At 47.5% G+C, this 27,612-nt stretch overlaps 2 protein-coding genes across 3 annotated transcripts in view; one reads left to right on the top strand and one right to left on the bottom strand.

Moving 5' to 3' along the window:
- The first annotated feature begins 1,745 nt into the window (after nucleotides 1–1,745).
- rdh14b (retinol dehydrogenase 14b) lies at nucleotides 1,746–9,104 on the top strand. Its single transcript, XM_072446401.1, has 2 exons — nucleotides 1,746–2,138; nucleotides 8,407–9,104. Exons 1-2 carry the CDS (start codon nucleotides 1,785–1,787, stop codon nucleotides 9,022–9,024), a joined length of 972 nt encoding a protein of 323 aa, XP_072302502.1. The 5' UTR covers nucleotides 1,746–1,784; the 3' UTR covers nucleotides 9,025–9,104.
- Nucleotides 9,105–10,331: 1,227 nt separating this feature from the next.
- The window catches only part of LOC140360910 (brain-enriched guanylate kinase-associated protein), a 56,489-nt gene continuing 39,208 nt past the window's right edge, over nucleotides 10,332–27,612 (bottom strand). For both annotated transcript variants that reach the window (XM_072446389.1, XM_072446380.1), the window contains 4 exons: nucleotides 23,023–23,130; nucleotides 21,233–21,298; nucleotides 13,276–13,661; nucleotides 10,332–12,869 (listed from right to left, as the gene is read on the bottom strand). In XM_072446389.1, the coding sequence (XP_072302490.1) occupies nucleotides 11,792–12,869; nucleotides 13,276–13,661; nucleotides 21,233–21,298; nucleotides 23,023–23,130 (1,638 nt within the window). In that variant the 3' untranslated portion in view covers nucleotides 10,332–11,791. The remainder of the gene's footprint in view (nucleotides 12,870–13,275; nucleotides 13,662–21,232; nucleotides 21,299–23,022; nucleotides 23,131–27,612) is intronic.

Raw genomic sequence — 27,612 nt, 5'->3', positions numbered from 1 at the left:
GCTTTGTACTTCCAAAGCACCGAACGTCAAGGAGGGCGAGGAAGGTGAAGAAGAGTCTCCCTGGAATAAGGCCGGTTGGTCTCTGACACAACAACTATTCTAGTCACAAAAACACATCATGACCTCATGGGCTTTGTAACGCCAAAGCAATGGGAGGAGTACTTTTACGGACTACGACAGAGTCTGAGGACTACGAAACGTCTGAGGAATAAAGTCTGGCGGTAATGCAACACTCGGATGCCAACCGCCATAAAACAACAACAACAACAACAACACTTGGATACCGGGTCTTCTAAAGGATAAAAATGAAGTCTAAAGATTAAAGTCTGGCGGTAATGCAACACTTGGATGCCAACCGCCATAAAACAAAAACAACAGAAACAACATCAACAAGCATACCTATTTGATGAAACCAATATAACATCTTCAGCGCGCTCAGATATATCTTAGACACATGTGTGGGTTTGAAAATGATGACGCGTTTGCGCTGTGCGGTGCAGTACTTTGGGTTAAAAAACATGTTTAACAGTGTGATATAATTATTTGACACGATGGTTCAGGAAAGACCGGTCGGTGAGCTTTTTTCTGCAAAATGCTGATATTTTTTTCAGTCGGCTAGTTTCATAGTGGGTCGGTCGGGTTACGGCAAACAGACATATTATTTTACCTAGCCTTATATAGAATTGTTTTAAACACTGGAAAAAATAATCCATGAATGCACAAAAGTAACATTTGAAACAAATAATGAGCTACAAAAATGAATACATCTGAAAATATAATAATATGTAGGATACATTTGTATTTAAAAATGCATGCAATTATGTAAAAGAGAACAGTTGCTTTTATTTATTTAATTCCAATTAACTTTTTTCAGTCTTTCCCTTTCTTCTCCCTTCTCTCTTTTTGCCTGAGCTCGAGTTGTAGTTTTTTTGTTCTATCCTTTGTGTGTTGAGAGTTTTGTCACTGTTCCACAGAGGTTGCACTATAACTTTTGCCTGTTTTTTTTTCAAAAACATTTCTTTTTAAGATGAGAGATAAATAAAACAAATACTTGAAAGAGATTTGCAAATGTCATTAATTTCAATCAATCTTACACAAGGAGGATTGGTGTATTTTTGTAAAAAGATTAAATAGCTTCACATGCCAAAAAGAGATTAGTTTAGTCATTTTTGTCAGTTTTATGTCATGGCATGGGTTATCTTGGCAGTCTCACCTCTCTGCCCTCTTCTTTATGCCTCTGACAAACTTTCAAGTCTTCAACCCTTTGGCTGAAAAGTACCATTCAGCCTCTTTTTTGTTTGGTGCTTCCTAATTTTTTACAGTTTTTTACCTATTCAAATAAACTGCAAACAGCTCCCTTTAGAGGATACCTTCTGCAGTATATAAAAATAACCAGCGATGGTACCATGATGTGTCTCTTACTAAGAGTCAATATGTCATAACTCCTATTTACTCTTTAGACGTTAAACTTTTTAAAACTTTAAGGTTTATCCCATTTAAGCTCTGTTATCATTTAACTTAACGTATTTATCCCCATGGAGACAAGCATGGGATGCCAACAGACTAAAAGCCCCATTCACACATTATTCCCAGTAAATTGCCATGTGCAGATTACCAGAACAGTCACAGTTCAATAGTACCTGAAAAAGGCATAATGTTGTGCTCCGTCTTCCAGTCCAGCAGAGGGCGCACCACACCACAATCCACACAGAGCCACACTTTAGACCCTCGAGTGAGACTCCACAGTCCCGGTGTCCCGCGGTGTCCCGTTACCGCACAGGTCCATGCTCTCTGCGGTGCTCGTGGCCGCTGTCGTAGGCGGCGGGGTTCTTGTTATCCTCCGCCGGTTGTTCCCTCAGCAGAAGCCGGCCAGTCTGCTCCACTATCCCGCAGGAACCATGCGAGGGAAGACCGTCATCATCACCGGGGCCAACTGCGGCATCGGGAAGGCCCTGGCCGGGGAGCTGCTGAAGCTGCAGGCGCGGGTGATCATGGCGTGTCGGGACCGGGGACGGGCGGAGGAGGCGGCCCGGGAGCTGAGGGGTCAAACCGGGCAGGAGCAGGGCGAGCTGGTGATCAAGCTCCTGGACCTGGCCTCGCTCCGGTCCGTGCGGAGCTTCTGCGAGGAGATCATCCGGGTGAGTGAGGGGAACATGACCGGGGTTCACGTTTGTCCAATTATTATTATTATTATTATTATTATTAATCTATTGGTGGGACAGTGCTTGTTGTACATATTTATCATAGTACTACTTGACAAAATGTGAAATAAATCAGGATTCCTTTTTAGGAAATGAGTTCTAAAATGGAATCCATCTGTTTGTCATAAACAATAACAATATGCGACATTTAATATTATGATATCAACGTTTGACGTCCACTTATGCCACATCTGCTGCTCGTATCCAACTAGGAAGGTCTTTTATTTATAAGATCTTAAATATGTTCAATGGTTTAGTTAAATGTGCGGTCTAACGTGTCACGCTAAAGTTTACAGTTGTTCTTCTGGGACAGATTATGAACTAGATTTAATGCTGGTGTATGTGAGCTGGTTTTACTACTCTCTTTATTGCTGTGGTTTAGTCTAAGTTCACTTATAAAATATAACCTCCTACTGACATGAGACTCAAGTAAAAGAATCAAAATGAGGAACAAAAAAAAAATATGGTTGATGTCCTTAGCCTCAAATGTCTGCTATGCACATGAAACCACTAGGTGTCAGCGTAGAACAACATCATCTATTCAAATGCATGGCCCTGTGGAGGCGGTGTCTCTGTGGCGGCGGCGTCTCTGTGGAGGCAGCGTCTCTGTGGCGGCGGCGTCTCTGTGGAGGCGGTGTCTCTGTGGCGGCGGCGTCTCTGTGGCGGCGGCGTCTCTGTGGCGGCGGCGTCTCTGTGGAGGCGGCGGCGTCTCTGTGGAGGCGGCGGCGTCTCTGTGGAGGCGGTGGAGGCGGCGGCGGCGTCTCTGTGGAGGCGGCGGCGGCCTCTCTGTGGAGGCGGCGGCGGCCTCTCTGTGGAGGCGGCCTCTCTGTGGAGGTGGAGGCGGCGTCTCTGTGGAAGTGGAGGCGGCGTCTCTGTGGAGGTGGAGGCGGCGTCTCTGTGGAGGTGGAGGCGGCGTCTCTGTGGAGGTGGAGGCGGCGTCTCTGTGGAGGTGGAGGCGGCGTCTCTGTGGAGGCGGCGTCTCTGTGGAGGCGGCGTCTCTGTGGAGGCGGCGTCCCTGTGGAGGCGGCGGTGGTGTCTCTGTGGAGGTGGCGGTGGTGTCTCTGTGGCGGTGTCTCTGTGGCGGTGTCTCTGTGGCGGTGTCTCTGTGGAGGCGGTGTCTCTGTGGAGGCGGTGTCTCTGTAGAGGCGGCGTCTCTGTGGAGGTGGCGGTGGTGTCTCTGTGGAGGCGGCGTCTCTGTGGCGGCGGCGTCTCTGTGGAGGCGGCGTCTCTGTGGAGGCGGCGTCTCTGTGGCGGCGGCGTCTCTGTGGAGGCGGCGTCTCTGTGGAGGCGGCGTCTCTTTGGCGGCGGCGTCTCTGTGGAGGCGGCGGCGTCTCTGTGGAGGCGGCGGTGGCGGCGTCTCTGTGGAGGCGGCCTCTCTGTGGAGGCGGCCTCTCTGTGGAGGTGGAGGCGGCCTCTCTGTGGAGGTGGAGGCGGCGTCTCTGTGGAGGCGGCGTCTCTGTGGAGGCGGCGTCTCTGTGGAGGTGGAGGCGGCGTCTCTGTGGAGGCGGCGGCGGCGTCTCTGTGGAGGCGGCGGTGGTGTCTCTGTGGCGGTGTCTCTGTGGCGGCGGCGTCTCTGTGGAGGCGGCGGCGTCTCTGTGGAGGCGGCGGCCTCTCTGTGGAGGCGGCGGCGGCGTCTCTGTGGAGGCGGCGGCGGCCTCTCTGTGGAGGCGGCGGCGGCCTCTCTGTGGAGGCGGCGGCGGCCTCTCTGTGGAGGCGGCCTCTCTGTGGAGGCGGCCTCTCTGTGGAGGTGGAGGCGGCGTCTCTGTGGAAGTGGAGGCGGCGTCTCTGTGGAGGTGGAGGCGGCGTCTCTGTGGAGGCGGCGGTGGTGTCTCTGTGGAGGTGGCGGTGGTGTCTCTGTGGCGGTGTCTCTGTGGCGGTGTCTCTGTGGCGGTGTCTCTGTGGAGGCGGTGTCTCTGTGGAGGCGGTGTCTCTGTAGAGGCGGCGTCTCTGTGGAGGCGGCGGTGGTGTCTCTGTGGAGGCGGCGGTGGTGTCTCTGTGGAGGCGGTGTCTCTGTGGAGGCGGTGTCTCTGTAGAGGCGGCGTCTCTGTGGAGGCGGCGGTGGTGTCTCTGTGGAGGCGGCGGTGGTGTCTCTGTGGAGGCGGCGGTGGTGTCTCTGTGGAGACGGCGTCTCTGTGGAGGCGGCGTCTCTGTGGAGGCGGCGTCTCTGTGGAGGCGGCGTCTCTGTGGCGGCGGCGTCTCTGTGGCGGCGGCGTCTCTGTGGCGGCGGCGTCTCTGTGGAGGCGGCGGTGGCGGCGTCTCTGTGGAGGCGGCGGTGGCGGCGTCTCTGTGGAGGCGGCGGTGGCGGCGTCTCTGTGGAGGCGGCGGCGGCGTCTCTGTGGAGGCGGCCTCTCTGTGGAGGCGGCCTCTCTGTGGAGGTGGAGGCGGCCTCTCTGTGGAGGCGGCGGCGGCGTCTCTGTGGAGGCGGCGGTGGTGTCTCTGTGGCGGCGGCGTCTCTGTGGAGGCGGCGGCGTCTCTGTGGAGGCGGCGGCGTCTCTGTGGAGGAGGCGGCGGCGTCTCTGTGGAGGCGGCGGCGGCGTCTCTGTGGAGGCGGCGGCGGCGTCTCTGTGGAGGCGGCGGCGGCGTCTCTGTGGAGGCGGCCTCTCTGTGGAGGCGGCCTCTCTGTGGAGGCGGCGTCTCTGTGGAGGCGGCGTCTCTGTGGAGGCGGCGGCGGCGTCTCTGTGGAGGCGGCGGCGGCGTCTCTGTGGAGGCGGCGGCGGCGTCTCTGTGGAGGCGGCGGCCTCTCTGTGGAGGCGGCGGCGGCCTCTCTGTGGAGGCGGCGTCTCTGTGGAGGTGGAGGCGGCGTCTCTGTGGAGGCGGCGGTGGTGTCTCTGTGGAGGTGGCGGTGGTGTCTCTGTGGCGGTGTCTCTGTGGCGGTGTCTCTGTGGCGGTGTCTCTGTGGAGGCGGTGTCTCTGTGGAGGCGGTGTCTCTGTAGAGGCGGCGTCTCTGTGGAGGCGGCGGTGGTGTCTCTGTGGAGGCGGCGGTGGTGTCTCTGTGGAGGCGGTGTCTCTGTGGAGGCGGTGTCTCTGTAGAGGCGGCGTCTCTGTGGAGGCGGCGGTGGTGTCTCTGTGGAGGCGGCGGTGGTGTCTCTGTGGAGGCGGCGGTGGTGTCTCTGTGGAGACGGCGTCTCTGTGGAGGCGGCGTCTCTGTGGAGGCGGCGTCTCTGTGGAGGCGGCGTCTCTGTGGCGGCGGCGTCTCTGTGGCGGCGGCGTCTCTGTGGCGGCGGCGTCTCTGTGGAGGCGGCGGTGGCGGCGTCTCTGTGGAGGCGGCGGTGGCGGCGTCTCTGTGGAGGCGGCGGCGGCGTCTCTGTGGAGGCGGCCTCTCTGTGGAGGCGGCCTCTCTGTGGAGGTGGAGGCGGCCTCTCTGTGGAGGCGGCGGCGGCGTCTCTGTGGAGGCGGCGGTGGTGTCTCTGTGGCGGCGGCGTCTCTGTGGAGGCGGCGGCGTCTCTGTGGAGGCGGCGGCGTCTCTGTGGAGGAGGCGGCGGCGTCTCTGTGGAGGCGGCGGCGGCGTCTCTGTGGAGGCGGCGGCGGCGTCTCTGTGGAGGCGGCCTCTCTGTGGAGGCGGCCTCTCTGTGGAGGCGGCGTCTCTGTGGAGGCGGCGTCTCTGTGGAGGCGGCGTCTCTGTGGAGGCGGCGTCTCTGTGAAGGCGGCGGTGGTGTCTCTGTGGAGGCGGCGGCGGCGTCTCTGTGGAGGCGGCGGCGGCGTCTCTGTGGAGGCGGCGGCGGCGTCTCTGTGGAGGCGGCGGCGGCCTCTCTGTGGAGGCGGCCTCTCTGTGGAGGTGGAGGCGGCGTCTCTGTGGAAGTGGAGGCGGCGTCTCTGTGGAGGTGGAGGCGGCGTCTCTGTGGAGGTGGAGGCGGCGTCTCTGTGGAGGTGGAGGCGGCGTCTCTGTGGAGGTGGAGGCGGCGTCTCTGTGGAGGCGGCGTCTCTGTGGAGGCGGCGTCTCTGTGGAGGCGGCGTCCCTGTGGAGGCGGCGGTGGTGTCTCTGTGGAGGTGGCGGTGGTGTCTCTGTGGCGGTGTCTCTGTGGCGGTGTCTCTGTGGCGGTGTCTCTGTGGAGGCGGTGTCTCTGTGGAGGCGGTGTCTCTGTAGAGGCGGCGTCTCTGTGGAGGTGGTGGTGGTGTCTCTGTGGAGGCGGCGTCTCTGTGGAGGCGGCGTCTCTGTGGAGGCGGCGTCTCTGTGGAGGCGGCGTCTCTGTGGCGGCGGCGTCTCTGTGGAGGCGGCGTCTCTGTGGAGGCGGCCTCTCTGTGGAGGCGGCCTCTCTGTGGAGGTGGAGGCGGCCTCTCTGTGGAGGTGGAGGCGGCGTCTCTGTGGAGGTGGAGGCGGCGTCTCTGTGGAGGCGGCGTCTCTGTGGAGGCGGCGTCTCTGTGGAGGTGGAGGCGGCGTCTCTGTGGAGGCGGCGGCGGCGTCTCTGTGGAGGCGGCGGTGGCGTCTCTGTGGCGGTGTCTCTGTGGCGGCGGCGTCTCTGTGGAGGCGGCGGCGTCTCTGTGGAGGCGGCGGCGTCTCTGTGGAGGCGGCGGCGGCGTCTCTGTGGAGGCGGCGGCGGCCTCTCTGTGGAGGCGGCGGCGGCCTCTCTGTGGAGGCGGCGGCGGCCTCTCTGTGGAGGCGGCCTCTCTGTGGAGGCGGCCTCTCTGTGGAGGTGGAGGCGGCGTCTCTGTGGAAGTGGAGGCGGCGTCTCTGTGGAGGCGGCGTCTCTGTGGAGGTGGAGGCGGCGTCTCTGTGGAGGCGGCGGTGGTGTCTCTGTGGAGGTGGCGGTGGTGTCTCTGTGGCGGTGTCTCTGTGGCGGTGTCTCTGTGGCGGTGTCTCTGTGGAGGCGGTGTCTCTGTGGAGGCGGTGTCTCTGTAGAGGCGGCGTCTCTGTGGAGGCGGCGGTGGTGTCTCTGTGGAGGCGGCGGTGGTGTCTCTGTGGAGGCGGTGTCTCTGTGGAGGCGGTGTCTCTGTAGAGGCGGCGTCTCTGTGGAGGCGGCGGTGGTGTCTCTGTGGAGGCGGCGGTGGTGTCTCTGTGGAGGCGGCGGTGATGTCTCTGTGGAGACGGCGTCTCTGTGGAGACGGCGTCTCTGTGGAGGCGGCGTCTCTGTGGAGGCGGCGTCTCTGTGGCGGCGGCGTCTCTGTGGCGGCGGCGTCTCTGTGGAGGCGGCGGTGGCGGCGTCTCTGTGGAGGCGGCGGTGGCGGCGTCTCTGTGGAGGCGGCGGCGGCGTCTCTGTGGAGGCGGCCTCTCTGTGGAGGCGGCCTCTCTGTGGAGGTGGAGGCGGCCTCTCTGTGGAGGCGGCGGCGGCGTCTCTGTGGAGGCGGCGGTGGTGTCTCTGTGGCGGCGGCGTCTCTGTGGAGGCGGCGGCGTCTCTGTGGAGGAGGCGGCGGCGTCTCTGTGGAGGAGGCGGCGGCGTCTCTGTGGAGGCGGCGGCGGCGTCTCTGTGGAGGCGGCGGCGGCGTCTCTGTGGAGGCGGCCTCTCTGTGGAGGCGGCCTCTCTGTGGAGGCGGCGTCTCTGTGGAGGCGGCGTCTCTGTGGAGGTGGAGGCGGCGTCTCTGTGGAGGCGGCGTCTCTGTGGAGGCGGCGGTGGTGTCTCTGTGGAGGCGGCGGTGGTGTCTCTGTGGCGGTGTCTCTGTGGCGGTGTCTCTGTGGCGGCGGCGTCTCTGTGGCGGCGGCGTCTCTGTGGCGGCGGCGTCTCTGTGGTGGAGCAGATGGATCTCAGCTCCAAGTTCCAACCATTGCATGCATGTTTCCATTTCACCATCCCTTATGTTATGTTTTGAATGTGTGATTGTCTGTGTACATCAGTCTTCTTTAGCTAATGTGCAGTAGGTCCAGTTCTGACATGGTTTGACTTTTTAATTTTATCTCTTATTTCCCGCTTTAGTTGTAGTTAAAAAGGTGTCATAACTCTGCTGCTGGCCTTGCCTCATCAAAGACATTTTGATGTATTATTTATTTATTTATCAACCTTTTATTTAACCTGATAATAAACTCATTTAAAGCACACCTCTTTTCCAAAGGTGACCTGGGCCAAAGGGTAAAATTTGCTGATAATTTACTGTGTTTTAATTTTTGCTGACAATTAATGACAAAGATGTGGACGGCGATAAGGTCCAGGTACAACTAGAAATGATGACTCCTTTTAATTATTCTTTTTTTGATAGCACCCAACCCAAACCTGCTTTATTGCACTTGGAGAGTTTACTCATTCATCTTTTATTTCAATGTCTTCTTTTCCTTCAGGAGGAACCCAAAATCGACGTGCTGGTTAACAACGCCGGCCTGTACCAGTGCCCCTACACCAAGACCGAGGACGGTTTCGAGATGCAGTTCGGCGTCAACCATCTCGGACACTTCCTCCTCACCCACCTCCTCTTGGACCGGCTCAAGACGTCCGCCCCCAGCCGCATCGTGGTCGTCTCCTCCAAGCTCTACAAATACGGCGGCATCAACTTCGACGACATCAACAGCGAGGCGAAATACGACAAGGCCTTCTGCTACAGCCAAAGCAAGCTCGCCAACTTGCTTTTCACGCTCGAGTTGGCCCACAAACTCGAAGGAACCGGCGTGACGGTGAATGCGCTCACTCCTGGGATAGTGAGGACCAATTTGGGCAGGCACGTTCCCATACCGTTTTTGGCGAAGCCGCTTTTTAACCTGGCGTCCATGGCGTTCTTCAAGAGTCCACTAGAGGGAGCGCAGACGCCGTTGTACCTGGCTTGCTCCCCCGAGGTAGAGGGCGTGTCCGGAAAGTGCTTCGCTAACTGTAAAGAGGAGGAGCTCACGGCGGCGGCTAAGGACGCGCAGGCGGCTAAACGCTTGTGGAAGGTCAGCTGTGAGATGGTGGGGATGGCGGAGTGAGGGAACGCCATCTTGGGTGAGTTTTGGGACTGTTGCCTGGAGGGTTGTTGGCCTGAAAGATGGACAGGTTTTGGAACACTGAGTGTCGTTTGCAGTGTTGATGAAATGACCTATTAAACTTTGAATGATTCTGTGACAAAAGTTTCAAATCGTATTGTGTTTTTTTTGTTTCTTTATAGCAGACATAGGGGTTGATCTGTGTTTAAAGTTGCATTATGTAACTTTTCTAGAGGGGGTCTGCCTCCTGCTTGTCCCGAAGAAGATTGCGTTGAATGTTCCACAGAATGGTATTAAGTGTATCCATCTTCCATGCAAAACGAATAAAGGCATCTCCATGGAGACGAGCAGGTGTATATATACTGTACACATATACTCTTTGGCCTGATTATAGTGCCACTCTAAAAGTAACTACACAAGTGCATTTAAAAAAAGATGATTTCAACCCAGAATACTAGTCTTTTATTCCATGTGTTCTTACACCCGTTTTAATAAATAATATTGATAATAATAAGATCTTCGTCATAAAACAAAATGAGTTCTGAGTTTTGATGCTAGTTTCAGTATCGATAAGTATCAGATTTTCAATACTTTTCACAACGCTACATATGCCATCTTGAATGCTTTAACTGAGTCTCATTAAAATGCTATTTATATTTAATTCTACCCAATCAGTCTTAGTACAGAATGAACATGTGGTTGAATTGAACACCTTTATGGAGTTGAAGCTGGTCTTACCTTTCAAGTAAGACCACTATCTCGAACCCTTTGAGGAGCTAACTATGACTGAACGTACGTGAACAATGAAATTACCACGGAAAGTCAAATGTACTAAATGAAAAGAGGGTGAGTAATTAATTTTTCTTTTGAGCCTTCCACCCACCGCCTGTGGATGAATGCTCCCCTTCCAAAGCATGATTCATCTAATTAACTGCCAACCCAAAATTCACTTGGAAATGGTGTGTACCGTGTAATAGGAAAAAGTGAAGTTTCAAATTGTGGCCAATGTTTATTAATATGTACTACTACAGTATCTACACAATGTCTGACATGGTTAGCACATAAGTCCTCCAGCAAGGTCCATGGCCCTGGTTCAAGATCAAGATGCCTCCTTCAACTTGAGTAAAGAATTGAGACGAGCAGCTGACAAGAAAAATGAAAGCTCAAAACTGCCATCTATTGGGGATTTTAATGTATTAGAAAAACACTTTAAAGCTTTCCTATATGCGTGTATGAAGGTTGATTTTGACAATAACCACAAGACAACCAAGAGAAGTGACAGAGTAACTTCAAGTAATCCACCAGTCAGATTTATCATTTTTTTGTAGAATTGTGCTTTATTAGATAAATAAAACAACCAAAATATTCAAACATGCATCAAATGAACAGGAGCACAGCGGCTGGGTGGGGCGTGGGAGTCTGAACGTGAGGTAGAGTGGGGAGGGTAAACCTTAAGTGTATCAAAAAGCAGAAAGTATAACAAGAATCATAATATAATAATAATATATCCATTGATTTTAACACCTGGAAACCATCAATTAACAACAGAATATTCATCAAAACCATCAAATTTAATAAGAGAACATTTTACGATAAATTGTCATCATAACTTCATTTAATTTTAGTCATTATTACAATAATTCCCAAAAAGTTTTCAAGTCATAAAAAGATTGCCATCTAATGTGCATTACTTGGGCTTTAGCCACCAGTAAAATATTAATATTAGTAGCATGTATTTAGTATTTTATCTACACATTCCACATTTTCATTTCAATGAGGTCCTTATATGTCTACATACAAAATATAATATATCACTTCATTGTACATTTGTTGAATACATGTTTGAAAACACATTCAAACCAGTTGAAAAGGCTTCAATGCACCATCAGTCGAATGGGCACGAGTAGCATAAAAACCATCCAAGAGTTTGAATAATATTAAAGTGTATAATTACAAATACATCCTCTGTTCAAAGTGGACATGCTCAAGTTGCAGGCCTCTTCTCATCAAACCATCAGGCAAAACAATATAACCTACACAATATGGCACCAGAATAAGACACTCCTGGATTAGTCCTGGGTTAAACCTGGTTTATTTCTAGTTTATGCAACTCTTATGGGGAGTTCCAGTCTGCAGTGGTCAGTATTACTGGTGGTTAAAACTTGGTTTAGTCCTGTGTTAGACCATTAAGTCCTGGTCTTGTCGTAGTTTAGTCCTGATTTAGTGCAGCTCTTGTGGGGTGTTACCAGTCTGCAGTGGTCAGGATCTATCAGAGTTGCTTTGGGTCTTATTTAGTTCTGATTCAGCGTAGACCTAGTTCAATCCTGGGATGGACCTTTCCTAGTCCCTAGAGCACTGCTCAGGTTTAGTCCTGGATTACAGCATCTTTGGTGGGATGTTTCTGGTGGGTTAAGGTCCAATGAAGAAAAAATGGTAACCCAAGCACCGAGATGCCCGCCTGAAGTAAGGGACTTTATATACGTCTTTAGTTGCAGGCTAGACATTTCTTTTTCTCCCTTTTCTACAAGTAGTCCCTTTGATTTCAACAAAACAATCTAAACATTTTTATTTATAAAGACCTGTCTGTGATTGGTCTGTTGAGAATGTTTCAGAGAAACTCAAATCTCTATGGACCAATACCAGGTGGGTTATAGTACACAATACGAAAGTTGAAAAACAAGCCACACTATCAGATTACAGCAGTATAAGGCGTGGCATTGGTCAGGTGGTCGTAATGTTCTAATCTTGTAAACAGCAAATAAAAAGTGGTTTAGTTCAGCAGTGTCCCGTAGAGCTGGGCCTTGGTCAGACTGTCCTTCCGGGTCAACCCCAGAGATCCAAATTTGGTCAGAGGGGCGTGGTAGGGCGGAGCGGGGGGCGGGGACTGGCTCACCTCAGGAGGCAGGCTGTGCATTTCCACCTGGTAATGCTGTAACTCTGCAGCCATCTCCAGCGACCTCTGGTGGAGAGACTCAGTGGAGCTGACGGGACTTTGCTCCTCCCCGTACTCCTGGCCCTGCTCCCCCGCCACTCCAGGCCCCGCCCCCTCTCGGTCCTTGGAGCTTCCTGAGTGGTACAGACTTTGTTCCGACCCCTGGCTGCCCTCCGCTCGGTACAGATGGGCTTGGCTATGCGCTTGCCTCATCCCGGGACTGCATTCCTGGCCTCCAGCCGCGGCGGCCCCTGCCCACCCTTGATCCATAATAGCGCTGCCCTGTTGGTGGGGCTGGTAGTAATCTGCGCCCTCCTGGAAGCTACTATACATCGGGCCCAATCGGATTTTTGCGGGTCTTACTGAAAAATGTTGCTCGGAAAAGCTATATGGCGATGCTCGACCAGGACTGCAGTACGAATGCAAATCCTCCACACTAAGCTGTCGCCACCGGCAAATGAGCTCCTCTTCCTCAGGTGCTAACGTGCTGCCGCGGCGACTGTCTCCATAGGCAACGCTAGGGGAGGAAGAAGGGGGGAGTGGCTCGTAAGGCTCACTGAAACACGACGACATTGTGCGGCTGTAAACAGGGGAGCTGCTGTTGTTTTGGTGGTGCGACATCTCCCCCTGCTGGAAGGAGGGGGCATTGCTGAACACCCCGGGACTGTCACCGTCACCCTCCCAAGATGATTCGCTCTTGTGATCGTCGTATTCGCCCGCGTCCCTCCACTCCATGTAGAGGGTGTGGTGATGGGGGGAGGCGTTTGAGCTTGGGGGTCCTTGGGCCTTTTCCTCGGAGCCTGCGGCACTAAAGCTGGAGTAGGAGCTGGACCCTGTACCCAGCAGAGGAGGGAACTTAGAGAAGTGCTCCTGAGAGAAACCCTGGGTCAGGCCCACTGAGCCCTCCTCAGGGTTACTGTGGGCAGAGAGGAAGAGGAGAGCGACATTAGTGATTGTGACTATTTATTGTTTTATTTATATATATTATATAGCTCAGGGTTTCCATACTGACTTTCAATTAGTAAAGTATTAGCACTTTTTTATGTTGGTAAAATCTTTACCATTCCTTTGCAAATTGTAAAATGGCTTCTGAAACCTAATGTTTTGAGAGATGAAAACATCTGAATATTTGATAATATCAATTATTCTTATTGTGGTCTCTGTGCTCCTCTGTATTTACAATCCATTCAACTTCATTGGACTAAATTAAACTTATTTGAAGAAAAATATAAAACTAAAACTGTGATTCTGACATTTTTCTTTCTTTTTCCATGTCAGTCGAGATGAGTACTATCAAGCCCCCAGGTGCCCTGTCTCCTCACCTCTGACTGTCAGTGGAGTTCTGGGGCCCGTACACCATGGCCCTCTGCCCGTGCAGGTCCATGCTGGGGCGTCGCTCGCGGTGCCGGTCGTCGGGGCAGTACAGTGCTGTGTCGCTGCTGTACAGGTCCGACTTGTAGGCCGCCCTGAGCCCCAGCCGCCCCCCTGGACCTCCCAGGCTCTCCAGGATGAAGGTGTGCTCCTGGGGGTGGGGCTCGGGGGGACTGGGGGAGCGGGACCCCTGACTGCTGCTGCACCTGTCATCTGGCTTGTCCAGGACGGGGCCCAGGTGAGAGGCAGGGACCGGGTCGGAGTAGAGGGGGGGCTCTTCCTCCTCCTCTTCCTCCTCCATATGAAGAGTCATCCGCTCCTGGAAGTCTGCAGGCAGCTGGAGAACGAGGGAGTGCATTTTGTAGACTCAAATATGTAAATGCCATTTTTGTCAGTCTACTATTTTTGCTGGTGAAATATCAACGTCACTCAAAGTTTTTCATCAGATTCTTTGGGTTGACTACACGATTCAGAGATTTTGTTTGATTTTGTATATGATATTTCATAACTTTGAGCCCAAAATATTGTCTGTTTACCCATTTTGATTATAGTGTTGCTGTATATTGTGTTGCTGTTTGTGTTGCTGTTTGAGTTGCTGGGATACTGGCATTGACAAATCATTTTACACCAAGTTAAAACAGTATTCCTCAATACCCTAGCAGAGTTGGGCCTTGAATTAATACCTTAATAATAATCAGAACAGTTTGTGACCTCTACCTCCTGTGTCCTTTTGATTATGGCATATTCCCTTATTTCAATGGCCAGAGGTTCCCAAAAATAATGAACACAATAGTGACAAGTTACAGCCCTCTCAGTGTGTACAATTTAACACTGATATGGATCATTAAGAGCAGTAGTAGCAGTTGTATATTTAGAAATAGTTCTTAAACTGTCTTGTTGTTGCTCTTCCTCACTGTGGGTGCATTCATCAATATCTTTTCAATCAACTGAGCTGCGAGCGAGTCTGACCTTCACACAAATATACCGTGAATGCATCTAAGAATTTTGACACTAATGTACCGTATGTCTGTCACCTGCCTTTATATAACACAGAGCTAATGTTGTGTTCGAAATCAGGGTGCTTTTACATGCGTGTGGAAATTTATTTTAAATGAAAAAATACATAATAATAATGATAATAATAATACATGTTTTATTTTTTTAATTATTATTCTTTTAAACTGGATAATTTTGGGGAAAATGTGGCATTGAGGAATTAAAATACATTGGCAGTATGTAGTTGTAGACCTAATAGTAGTGGTTATAGTAGCAGGATTATGTAGTATTAACTGTATTTGTAGTAAAAGTGGTATATTGCAGAATGTTGGTTGTAGTACCATTACTGAAGTGCCAGGAAACCGCATGTATTTCCTCTTTTTGCCTCTATCAGCCAATCACAGCCTAGTATCTTTGCCTCTCAAGCCAGTTATCTCCACCGCAGCTGCAGAAACATCAGCCTCCTCAACTTCTCCATCTCAAGTTACCATTCGCTGCACCTCACACATTTACTGTAACTATTCAAGTCACAGCAGGTTGAAATGTACAATACACGCAACGCTGGAATTCCTACTTTTCCTTTTTGACAGTTTTATTTCACTTGAATCAGTTTTATTTCACTTTAACCAGTTTTATTTCACTTTAACCTTCTGCAGTCACTTCAGTTAATCTCATCCTCGTGTCATGTCATCAGTGTGACATGAGTCAGGGCCAAACGGGTTCCTCAGAGGAAAAAGTCTAGTGTGATGAAGAATACAGTGTCCTTTTGTGTCTTTGAGTTACCTTGAAAAGCGCTATGTAAAACCAATATGTTATTACTATTTAATTTACATTTAATTTAGTCTAACAAGTGGTTTCCAAATATAGGAGACAAAATGTAAGTTATATAAGTGATTGTTAGGTCCAAACCAGGTTACAACTGGCAAGGACAGACACACACACAGACACACAGACACACACACATCACACCTACACATCTCACACACACACACATCACACCTACACATCAGACGTACACATCACACACACACACACATCACACCTACACATCACTCACACACACACACACACATCACACCTACACATGACACACACACATCACACCTACACATCACTCACACACACACACACACACATCACACACACACACACACACACACACATCACACACACACACACACACACACACATCACACCTACACATGACACACACACATCACACCTACACATCACTCACACACACACACACACACACACACACACACATCTGCCTCTTTTAAGGGGACAAACATCAGGTCCTCATGATGTAAATCCTTTATTATTAGATGTCTGTTTATTATTTGATCAACAACACATTCAGATGAAAGGTTAACATAGGTTGAGGTTAGGCAAGTAGTGACTATGGTTAAGGTCAGGATCAGTCTCCAGGAAATGAGTGTAAGCCAATGTAAGGTACCGTACGTCAGGTAAATGTAATGTTTTGACAAAGATAATGTTCCTATGGCTTGCCACATTTCAGTAACTTTAACATCTAAACAAATAAAACTGCACAAATATAATTTACTATTTAAGTCTACACACAAATATTAAATACTGAGCTAATTCTTGAAAATGTATATTATTTTACCTTTTTACATCACATAATATAAGTATAACATCTCAGCTGTCACTTTAACAAGTCATGTCAACACTTCAGTTTTGTTCTGATTTTGTTGTATAGAAGAAATATTACTCTTTTTGCATGCCCTTATTTAACTATTTGTATTACCTTTATTACCTACAACCTTTCTGTTTCTATGATTTAATGTAGAAAAGTAACAATATATATATACATTTATGATCAGTATTTATTTTCTTTTTTCTTAGGGTGAATTTTATTAGCTACACCGATTACAGATACTAGACTCTATTGCAATGTTACCTAACCTACTTATTTACTTACTGACAAATTGGGCTGTGTTGTTCTTTACATGCGCCAGTCGTTCTTGACGTTGTGATGCTAATGCTAATTCCTCCATAGAAAATGCACTGTTGTTTGTTAGCTTAAATGACACCGTCTTTGCAAACGTGGCCCATATTATTTGCAAACACTAATAGGTCCATATAACAGGGTACATGGAGGTGGGCCGCTTCTCTGTGCCTGGAGGGATATGCTCTGGTTGCTATGGCGATGTCTCATCGCTGACAAACCTGCTGTCCTCTGCAAACCACTACTCAGCGGTGATCATCTTATAGGCTATATTACGACTTTAAGTGGACACATTAGATTGAATGCATTTATATAGAAGACACATGGAGTTATGGTAGTAATAGTTATACCCCTACTAGGTGGTATAAAAGTACTAGTGCCAGTAGAGGTCTGTAACCAAAGGGGCAACAATGGTAATTGTATTAGTTGTTTGCGCAATGACAGAAGTATCAGTACTCAAAGTATCCGTGGCAGTCCTTCGAGCTTTATTTCTCCATTTGTGGAGAAGATTATTGCGGTACCTGGCTTTCTATTGCATGTTCTAAATGGGAGAAGGAAGGACATTCAGCAAGTTGTCGGAGCCAGAAATGAACTCACATCATGCGGCCCACTGCACATGGAGCCTGGCATGTGTGCTGCCGCTCGACCACCGGGCAGCACCGAGCTCTTTTTTCTAATCCTTAACACATAAACAATAAACTTTGTTCAAGGTTTTGGGACACGAAAAAAACAACTGTTTTAAGATTAGAGGAAGAGTATAGCCTGCACCCTCACAGGTACAAAAATGTGCTACAATTATACCTGAGCCTGTGTTGCCTTCACCTGCAGATAGAGGACACATATACAAGAACAAGTGTTTCTCTTCCTCCAGACTCACTGAGCTGCAGAGGCTGCACTAGCACAGATTCATGACTGGTGCTGGGCTTTAGGTAGTGACCATCATGTGTATCTTTTCTCTTGGGACCGAGGTATGTCATGTTTATGAAATTTAAAATCAAAATCTTTCATCCTGTTCCTTTCACTTTGAAGATTTTTTCCTCTTGTTACCCAATCACAGCCACTACCTTTGCCTTTCCACCAATCAGCTCTCACACCATTCATATAAAAAACCCTCATCTCTCCAACATCCCCGAGACGCGTTTCTCTCCCAATTTTGGAACAATACCGCCTCCAATAGGCACTCTTGGCCGTTCTCACAGTTTTCCGCACAACAGCGCGGGCCCTCTTGTAGTCAATGAGGGCACCCTCAGTGTGGGCAACCCTTAGCCGGCGAAACGCCGCATTTCTCGCCCTAACAGCATGACCACATGCTTCAGTCCACCACGGCACCCGCTTCCTATGTCCACTACCACCACTCTTAGGAATCGTGCCTACCGCTGACTGCGTGATGAGCGAGACAATTGCACTATTGAGATCATCCACCTGAGTCAATCCTCCTTCCTGCAGAACCCTAGAACCATCATCAGCTTTCCTCAGGAAAGCCCCCCAGTTCGCCCTTGCCAACTGCCACCTCTGGATCCTCGTCCCCCTGACCACACAGCTCCCAAAGCCAATCACGGTGCGGACTAGATAGTGATCGCTACCAAAAGAAAGATTACCAAGAACCTCCCAACTACAAACACCAGCTAACTCCTTGGACACAAGTGTAAGATCTATTGCACTTTCCGCACCGGTCCCCATATCATAGCGGGTCCCACCCCCATCATTCAGACAAACCAACTCCCTTTGATTGATAAAACCCTCTACCACCTGCCCATACCTATCGGTACCACTACCGCCCCACAAAGCGCTATGCGCATTAAAATCCCCACACCACACGGCCTTTCCCCGAACATCCTTACCGATACTATGTAAGGACTCTAGCGTTAACTCACCACACGGATTATAAAGGTTAACCACAGTAACAGCTTCACCACCCAGCCAGACCCTCACCGCCAGGGCCTCCGGCGCTTTACTCACACTGACAACAACGTAATTTAGGTCATCTCGGACAAACACAGCCACACCTCCGCCTCTACCCTGCTCCCTATCATTCCTAACACACACATACCCTTGTATCCCAAAACCCCACCTAGGTCAGTGGTAAATGCAAAAGGGTGAATAACTTGCTTCGTTGTCTATCCGGCCAGGACTGGGGGGCCAGCAGAAGGTCGCTCCTGGGTATTTATCGGGCCGTCATGAGGGCGGCTATTGATTATGGCTGTATAGCCTACATGTCTGCGGCTGAGACTAACTTAAAGAAGCTTGATGTGGAGCAAGCCCAGGCCTTGCGCATCTGCTGTAGGGCTTTTAGGACCTCCCCTGTCTCGGCGCTGCAGGTTGAGTTGGGGGAATTGCCGTTACGGCTCATTTCTATCACATACAGGGTAGTGTGGGTCCTTGCGGGTCTATGGGCAGGAACGCGTGGGAGGAAAGGGCCTTCGCCCGCATGAGGATTGGCCATACTGGACTCAATTGGTCACTAAGTAGGATAGGCAAACATCCGACCGGTCTGTGTGGTCACTGTCGGGTGCCAGAGACTGTCGAGCATGTGCTGATTTGCTGTGAGGCTTATGATAGGGAAAGGGCCGGGTTGGCCTTGTGGTTTCGGAATAATGGGCGGGAGTTCAATCTGCGGAACGTTCTGGCGATCCAGTCACAGGGTTTGTGTCAGGCTGTGGTTGCTTACTTATGTAGCACAGGGCTGGGTAAACGTTTATAGAGGTGGGGGGTGTTGGAGACTGAGCCGAGGATGAGGAGCAAGAGGATGTTCTAACGCGCTTGGACTTCATGGGCCTAGAAACGCCAAAGTGATGGAAGAAGGACTTCTAAAGGATAAAACGACAAAGACGTCCCATGACCTCATGGGCTTTGTACTTCCAAAGCACCGAACGTCAAAGAGGGCGAGGAAGGTGAAGAAGAGTCTCCCTGGAATAAAGCCGGTTGGTCTCTGACACAACAACTATTCTAGTCACAAAAACACATCATGACCTCATGGGCTTTGTAACGCCAAAGCGATGGGAGGAGTACTTTTACGGACTACGACAGAGTCTGAGGACTACGAAACGTCTGAGGAATAAAGTCTGGCGGTAATGCAACACTCGGATGCCAACCGCCATAAAACAACAACAACAACAACAACAACAACAACATCCAGCCATTTCAACAACACCCCTTCTACACTGCCTTTCCCCTGCAGTAGCAGGAGAACCATCAGCCTCCTCAGCATCTCCACCTCTTCTTCACTACCACCGTTTATAATCATAGTAATAATAACTGTTGGAGAGATAACTCTGTTCTGTGTGGACAGTAAAGGTGCTGGTTCAGGTGTGCAGATGTCACTGCTCAGGAGCACTACACAAGGCCAGGATGGATACTCGGATAAACGGAAATGATGAGGAGACACGACAACGCGTTCAGTAGCTTTATTAATCCTCACGAGTACACACAGACTGCTATCTGATTGTTGTTGTTGTTTTATGGCGGTTGGTATCCAAGCGTTACATTACCGCCAGACTTTATTCCTTAGACCTTATTCCAGCTGGCCTTCTTCCACGCCAGACTGTATTCTTTAGACTTTATCCTACAGACTCCATTCTTCAGTTCTTCTTCTACTACTTTGGTATCCAAGTTACATTACCGCCACCTACTCTGATTTTGTTTTCTCTAGCGGACTCGTACCACCACTCATACGCTTGCCCCAGGTGGTGTCACAAGGCACAGTGTCAGGCAAAGGCGGGGGTGCACTTGGGCAGCAAAGGAAAGGAATGCAGGTGACGCCATAAAACACAATTTAATACAGGAGCGCCCCCTACTGGTCGCCCCACTAACTGCAAGAGCATAGAAACAAAGGAGCCACGGGGCCTTTTGTACAATAACAACAACGCATTAGGCTTTTATAGAAATTTTCCAGTAGCTCAAAGTTTAAAATTCTGTGTGTTATTCATTCACTCCACACTCATGATGGTAAGGTCCTTCTGTAGCCACAGCTGCCCTGGGGCAGAGTGACAGAAGCAAGGCTGGAAATCTCAGCCCCTCTGGCCACCGCCACTCATTAGCTCACACACCACATTCATACTACGCAAGGTGGGTTAAGTGTCTCTCCCACACTTGCCCCAGAGCCACTGCAGCCCCAATGTGGCAACTGCTTTTCTCTCTCAATAACCTGAATCTTCAGATGTCAGAGTTCATTGTTTGAGCCCCTTTTCCCCTTAGCACTCTGAGCACTCGACATTTCTGTAATTTGTTCGCTGCCTGCTAATGTCACAGCAGAGGGGGCTAACAGAATCAGCTTGTGTGTCTTCATTAGAGCGTCAAACTTTCTTTCACAAGTCTTTATGTGATCACATGCTCCTAAAAGCTGAAAGAGGAAATGGATCAGAAGCAGATTCTATTATGACTTGACTGAAACATGGTCATTCTGAGTGTACAAGTACAATAATGAATCTTATTGTCCACCTGAGCCCATTTTGGCAACAGGGGTACAGAAATAAGACGAGTCAGTATTATTATTTATGAATTTAGACTTTCCATGAAGGAAAAATGTGTTACTAACTGAGAAACCTTTAGTGGAGGCAGTAGTAATACGAGTAGTAGTAGTAGCTGTAGTAGCATATAGTATTCACAGTAACAGTGGGCATATGTTTCTAGCACCATTGCACATGCAAGTACTTCACTCACGCATTTATACATGTATATAAGTGTGACATGGAGAAAAAGGTGGGGTTTGCTCAAGGATTAATGACAGAGTGCAATGGAGTCATTAAACTGAAAACCATTCAGTCAGAGGTAAAAAGCTCTACCAACTAATTCCCTTAGTGATTAAACCTTTAAGTGGATGTACTAGTGGTAGCTATAGATTAACAGTATCTGTATTAGTAGGTAGAATGTTGTAGTTGTAATAGTCAGTAGTAATGGTATTGTCTTGATTCTCTTTAAATACTGTGTAAATCTGAGTGTGTTACCTCGTCCAGCTGCGCCCGACACTGCAGGAGCTGAGCCGCCAGAGTGCAGTCTTTACGGTATATGTCCTACACAGAAAACACACGACAAATACAGCATCACATGACACTATAACAGTCAAAGGGCCCGAAACTGACTTTCTAGAGCGTTTCACTGTGTGAAAATGAAGTTCTCTCATAATCTTCAGGCCCACAACATAATGCTAATGCAAATTATATTTTGACCAAATTAAGGTCATTGCCTCATTCAACTCTTCTAACACTGTTACATCTTAGTTCTCAGCCAATCAGAAAGCTCATCACATCCAAAAACTCTGCCTGGGTCTTCTGACTGAAGTGATTTTTGCTTTTTTGTACAATGATATACAGTATTTCTATACAATTATCATTTTCTGTAAATACTTGTCACACTGTTTGTAGTTTACAGCAGATCTCCTGGTCCTTTTTCAGTCCATTATGTTTGTTGTTAATTGGGCCATTTCCTTCTCTTTCAAACGCTACACATCCATCATATTAATTATATGGCACTCTTTACTTTTATCACAATGGTGAAGGTTGATGTGGCAATTGATGCAACAACCGGGAAAATAAACGGAGAGAAGTTCTATCCGATACCGAAAAACCAGGAAATAAGATATATATATGTATAGATCTATAGATATATCTGTTCTGCGCACGCTGCAGAATTAACACCAGATTTATTTAGTCTCAAAGTAGACTCTTTCTCACTTTTCTCTCATAGCTAACAGCACACAGCTGTGGGGCACACACTACGTCACGGGTGGGCGGGGCACACACGCGCTCTGAGACTACGTCACGGGTGGGTGGGGGAGCCAGATCGCTCTTCCCAAGGGTGGTGGTGAATATCAAACCAAGCCGTCTTCATTTCCGGGTTGGTGAGGGGGTCCAAGGTCTGGGTGATATTTCTTAACTATTATGTTAAGGGTGTTGCACAACCCTTATTATTATCAATTATACACTTAGGATAGACTACGAAACGTGAAAAAAAGCATGTTATGGCACCTTTAAACAGAAGGACATGGGGACACTGCACGGGGGAAATGATTGTTTGTGATGTCCCGCATTATAAAGGTCGACATCTATTGTGGACTTTTGTATTAACTTTTAACCCATCCCTTTGCGTCCTTGCGGTGGTGCTGAAAGTGAAACGCGTATCGGACCCGGGCCTTTACTCTCTTTAAATTATGAGTTAATTCTCATTATTTAATGACTTTTTTCTCGTTATTTAATGACTTTTTAAAATCATTAATTAATGACGTAGTGCGCTGTTTTTTTGGGGGGGGGTTGGCCCTTATACTCTGTCGTTATTATGGGTTTTGTTTGTAGAGGCAAAAAATCTTTTTTTGGAATCCTGTAACAACAAAACAAAATGAAGAAAATACTTTCCAGATTCACTGATATCTTCTCTGTTCTCGTGTCTTTGGCTCTATTCAGTTAGATGCTCTTTTATCATCGATATCTGTAGCTAATAGGTTAGCCAGCTTGTTCTAAATGACATGCATTAGTGATATTCAAAAGGTGCCACTTTCGATGACATAAAGTTACCCTAATGTTGAAATCCCCCAATACTATAGGCAGATTTCATTTCCTCAATCACACAACATAATTCAAATAAGCAGAGTTTGCACTGGTGGTTCATCGCAGCATCCAAGCTTTTATTTACATATTATATTATATTATATTATTATTATATTTTTTCTTTTCTTCACAAATACCTCCTTCTTCTAAAGCAATCTTTTTAAACAGACAAATGTCAGATCGAGGGCCCTTACATTGTCCTCCTGAAGCTTGTCGATGGCGAGCTTGGCCTCCACCAGATGGTTGTTGAGGACAATGATCTCTCGACTCAGGGCTCGCTTCTCATCTTCATGATGCTGTGACTGGAAAAAAAAATTATAAACAAAACATTGAAAATAACAGGAGAGATTTGAAAGATGGCAATTAACATATCATAATGTTTATAGCACTGTGCATCAAGTTAAAAACCGTAACTGTGTTCAAACTTCATATGAATCTATTCACTTGGAAAACTGCATCTCCTGTTTACTCCTTCCACGACCTGTTCGCCCGCTAGCTTTACATCTCAATCAATCACACATCAAACTATGATATAAATACACAAAACTCTTCTTTGCCATCTCCATCACAGCAGCAAAACCATCAGCCTCTATAGGCTCTCCATCTCCTCCTCTTTACCACCACTAGTGTCAAGACCCCAGGAGAGGTGTTTTATCTAATCAATCTCTCCTTTCATTTAATCTCTGTTTGATTTACATGCTGCTTTTCATAATATTATTTGCAATAATTTTTCGACCGAGCTATTACCTTATAACTTGCCTAATACTCTCAGGCTGACCTTAATATGCCATATGCACTGCCCCATAAATTAATAAATTGTGAAATCCAACCTCTAGTTATTTCTAGTCATAAAAACACAGTTTCACTCTCAAAGCACAGTTCAAGAGGCAGCAGAATGAATGTGTTTCTCTGGTTACTACTGGTAACCAGGGCCCAGTTTGCCTGCGTGTCTGCTCTCCTCTGCACCAGACTTTGTGCTCAGAACTTGGCACAGAAATGTTTTGACAAGATCTCCACTATATTAAACTGCCATATTTCCCCAGTGTGGCCAACCCTCTTCAACTGTTTTATTTTCAATGCAAGTGGAGCTTGCATTGAAAATAAAACAGGTGAAGAGGGTTGAAAGGTGATTTGTTTTTTGCAAATTTAATTTATTCTATGACTATAGATCATTGCTTCTCAAACTGTGGAGTGCGCCTCAATGGGGATTCACTAGGGACAATTCTTCAGTTCAGTTTGTTTTTAATATATCTTGGGGTTATACAGTGGTTTACAAGCTTCTTAATGAGCTGTAACAGTGGCATTACTGGGAACAAATGATCAGCTTTTAGGCTATGCTCATGAAGGACTCTTTGTTCAGTCATAGTTTAGATCTTGTTAAGTTCCAATCTATCCTTTATTTAGTCCAATCTAAACTTGTTTATGCCCAGTGTGACCAAACAATCATTACTACTTTCAGACTAATTCAGGTTCAATACAAACTTGACATTGTATAAAGTGACATAACAGTTATTATAGACAAAGTAAATGTGCCAATTAGTGATGGTCTTCTAAAGTCATTGAAACTCAAAGATATAAATAACCTTTGTTATTAGTATTTGCATTTAATAACTTTATATAACTTTATAACAAACACTATTAGTCCTGAACACTCGCAATACTGACCTAACCATGTGCAATTCCGTCATATGTGCATTTACTGTCGTGATTCATGTGCAATTACTGTGAAATTCATCTGCAATCCATGAGCCGTCGTGAAACATATTCATGTGCAATTACTGTCGTGATCACATGCAATGGTATTTATGTATTTATTTATTTAGTTATTTTTATCTTTATTATTTTTTCCCCTCCATCCCTTGTTGGGTTTTGTCTATGGGAGTTTTTGTTTATAGGAGATCTTCTACTGAAAGTGTTTTTTCAGACTTCCTATAAGTGATCTGTTCTTTTCCTCTGTATCTACCTCTGTATCTACCTCTGTAACTTCCTGCGTTGCACCAATGAAATTTCCCCATGTGGGACAATAAAGGAATATCTTATCTTATCTTATCTTATCTTATCTTATTGTATTGTGCATGTGAATTGCAATACTTATTACATTGCCAGATTAGAAGCACTGCACACGCCTTGTGAGCAGGCTTTTCTCTCCACTAATCTGAACGGCCACTTGCTTGTTTCCCTGGTAAAAGTTTGTTTAATACTAACTGTGAAGCGATTACATCTCCATGAAGACAAGCAGGTGGCTGACCCTCCATCAGAAAAGTTACATAGTGAACCTTTAAATGTATTATGCATTCAATATTGCTTTAAATATTATGTATTGTGCATTATCTGTACTGTTTGTGGCTTTTAACCAAGCTCTTAAGTACTTAAAATAATGTATATAATAAAAACACCACAACTTTCTACTAGTAAGGCCTTCCCTCACCAGGATTGGTGTTAGCACTTCGTCTAATGGCAGCAGACAAACAAACTTAGCTTTCCCCCAAAATGCTGTTCAACTAAGCTAAAACGGTTTTGTTTAGCTGTGCATATGACTGTGTCTATTGTCTTTGTGATTTTAACACATTTTTCCTGTTGTGTGAAGCACTTTGAATTGCCTTGTGTACGAATTGTGCTCTACAAATAAACTGCCCTTGCCTAATGAATGATGAATTGATGGCATACAATGATGAATTGATGGCATACAAGCTCAGAAGGAGTCTGGATTATTTATGAATCAAAAAAACAGCACAGGAGGCTTCCAGACTTCTACCTTTGATGTCAAAAATCAGGGGAATTTGAACCGATTTTGTAAAGCTCAGAGGATTAATTAACAGGATTAATGAAACAATTGTGAATGAATCTATTTACCACTCCAGTTTGAGGAAGGAACAATGTTATAACATAGTTAAAAGCTCAAAAAGTCAGTTTCACATATGTGTCCTTAAAACAAACATAAGAGAAAAGAAATATGTTATTACGTAGAATAAACTTTAGCAGCTAGACCCTGGCAGTTAGCAACATCGGTGTTAAGCTAAAGGCATCGTACTGGTTTAAAAGAACAACAATTCCCCGGGGATCAGACACGTGGTGATGAAGAGCAGATGGAGAGACTGAGGAGTTTGGTGGTTCTGCTGCTGCGGGGAAGTTCGAAAGGTAATTCATAGAAAAGTGTGGCAGGAAAAAGAAACGAGGAGGAAATACAGACTTCCTGGTTGATTTAGCTAGATTTCAATTCTGTAAAGTGCTATCAACTCAACATATTCAATTAGCTGACCCTATCAAGCCCTTTATTACCTGTACCTCAAATCCCCTTTTCATCGTCATCGTCCAAACAACTGCAAACAGCGGCTCTCATTAGCGTTTAGCACTCTATTCAAAAGCCGTGGCACCTGATGCGTTCGCAGACAAGACGGCTAATTGTGTGTTATCCAGCGCGGCACAAATGAAGCGAGGTGCACCGGACCGGAGAACAAAGCCCGGACTATCACTGTGCGTTAGGAGGAGGACAGTTTGGTGAAATAAGCTGTAATTAGCGTCAATGGCACCACCACCAGGCCTTTCATATTCAAATCAGCTCCAGAGTATTTGCTACTCCAAAACCTTGTCTCTCTCCTGATGTATATTATATTAAATTGACAGATTGTTAGCATATAGTTGTCATCTTATGGCTAGCTGTTGGCCATGACTAACTATGTAAAAATTGCATGCATATTCTTTTAAGTTAATTGTGTTTTATTAAGGATTTGATTTAGAAATGTGTGGACATGTTTACCCTGCGATTTATTGTCTTGAGAATTGTGGCTTTGGATTAGCCAAGTCCATTACGTTTGCTTTTTTATGATCCCTTATTGAAGTTGAGATGCACACTGTACTTTCATGGCCCCAAATTGAAAATACGCTGCCCCTTTGTCTCAGTTCTATCCAGCTGTTTGTAACCCTGGTTAAAAATCATCATCATATTAAAATCCTGCTTTAACAATGCTTTAATATTGAAATTTGTCACATTCATAAACAAATAAAGACCATACATTTGTTTATTCCAAGCCTGCCATGTTTGCAACCACACTTACGTTCTTCACGCAACCGAGTCACGTGACCATGCTCGACCAATGGTAGCACACAGAGCAGTATTCAACCTGTGCCGGTACATTTCCTTCGTTAGAGTGCGTGGGGAGGCTGATGAGACAGCTTTGAACAGAGCTAACTACGAGTCCATGGGGAGTCCATTGCTGCCATTGTGTTAGACAATAGTGAGGATTTGTCCAGGTGCTGATTCGATGTTGAGCTGAGTCACTTTGAGCCTACAATCAGCCTGTCCCGCACCACTCTCTTTTAAAAAACCTGAATGTTACATCTGCGCACCCACATTAATGACTCTTTTGGACAATACCCCATTGAATTTGATGAATCCTCGTGGGTTGCTGCTCAGACATTTCATTGGACCTGCCCGTATCGACGCAATCAGATTTTTTTCTTTTCTCTTGGACATTTTTGTTGCAACTTATTGAACTCAAACCCAGTGCACTTTCCTCTTTCAAAAGTTGATATGGTGTTATTATTATTTCTGTTGTTGTAAATACTATATGATACCATCACCACTAAAAAAAATATGATTCCTGTCTTAATTATCACACCAGCTCCAGCAGCAGAATCATAGACTTCTGATCCAAGCCCAAACAAAGCCAATTCTACTGCTACATATAATTCCTGCGAGTAACTGAAATACATCCTACATGTTTGTTTTTCACTGTCTGTTCCTTAACCTTCTGTCTGCAACTGTGTAGCTGTTTTAAACGGGG

This window comes from Eucyclogobius newberryi, unplaced genomic scaffold, assembly GCF_026437365.1.
Source record: "Eucyclogobius newberryi isolate DKJ021-1_F unplaced genomic scaffold, fEucNew1.0.hap1 SCAF_1, whole genome shotgun sequence".
NCBI lineage: Eukaryota > Metazoa > Chordata > Actinopteri > Gobiiformes > Gobiidae > Eucyclogobius > Eucyclogobius newberryi.
The sequence above is the reverse complement of the archived record's forward strand: the minus strand, read 5'-3'. Positions and strand labels throughout refer to the sequence as shown.

Excerpts from the sequence above, each read along its gene's own strand:
- rdh14b (XM_072446401.1), top strand. The coding sequence starts at position 1,785 with ATGCTCTCTGCGGTGCTCGTGGCCGCTGTCGTAGGCGGCGGGGTTCTT. Across the intron at positions 2,139-8,406 it reads TCTGCGAGGAGATCATCCGG|GAGGAACCCAAAATCGACGT; the intron begins GTGAGTGAGGGG and ends CTTTTCCTTCAG.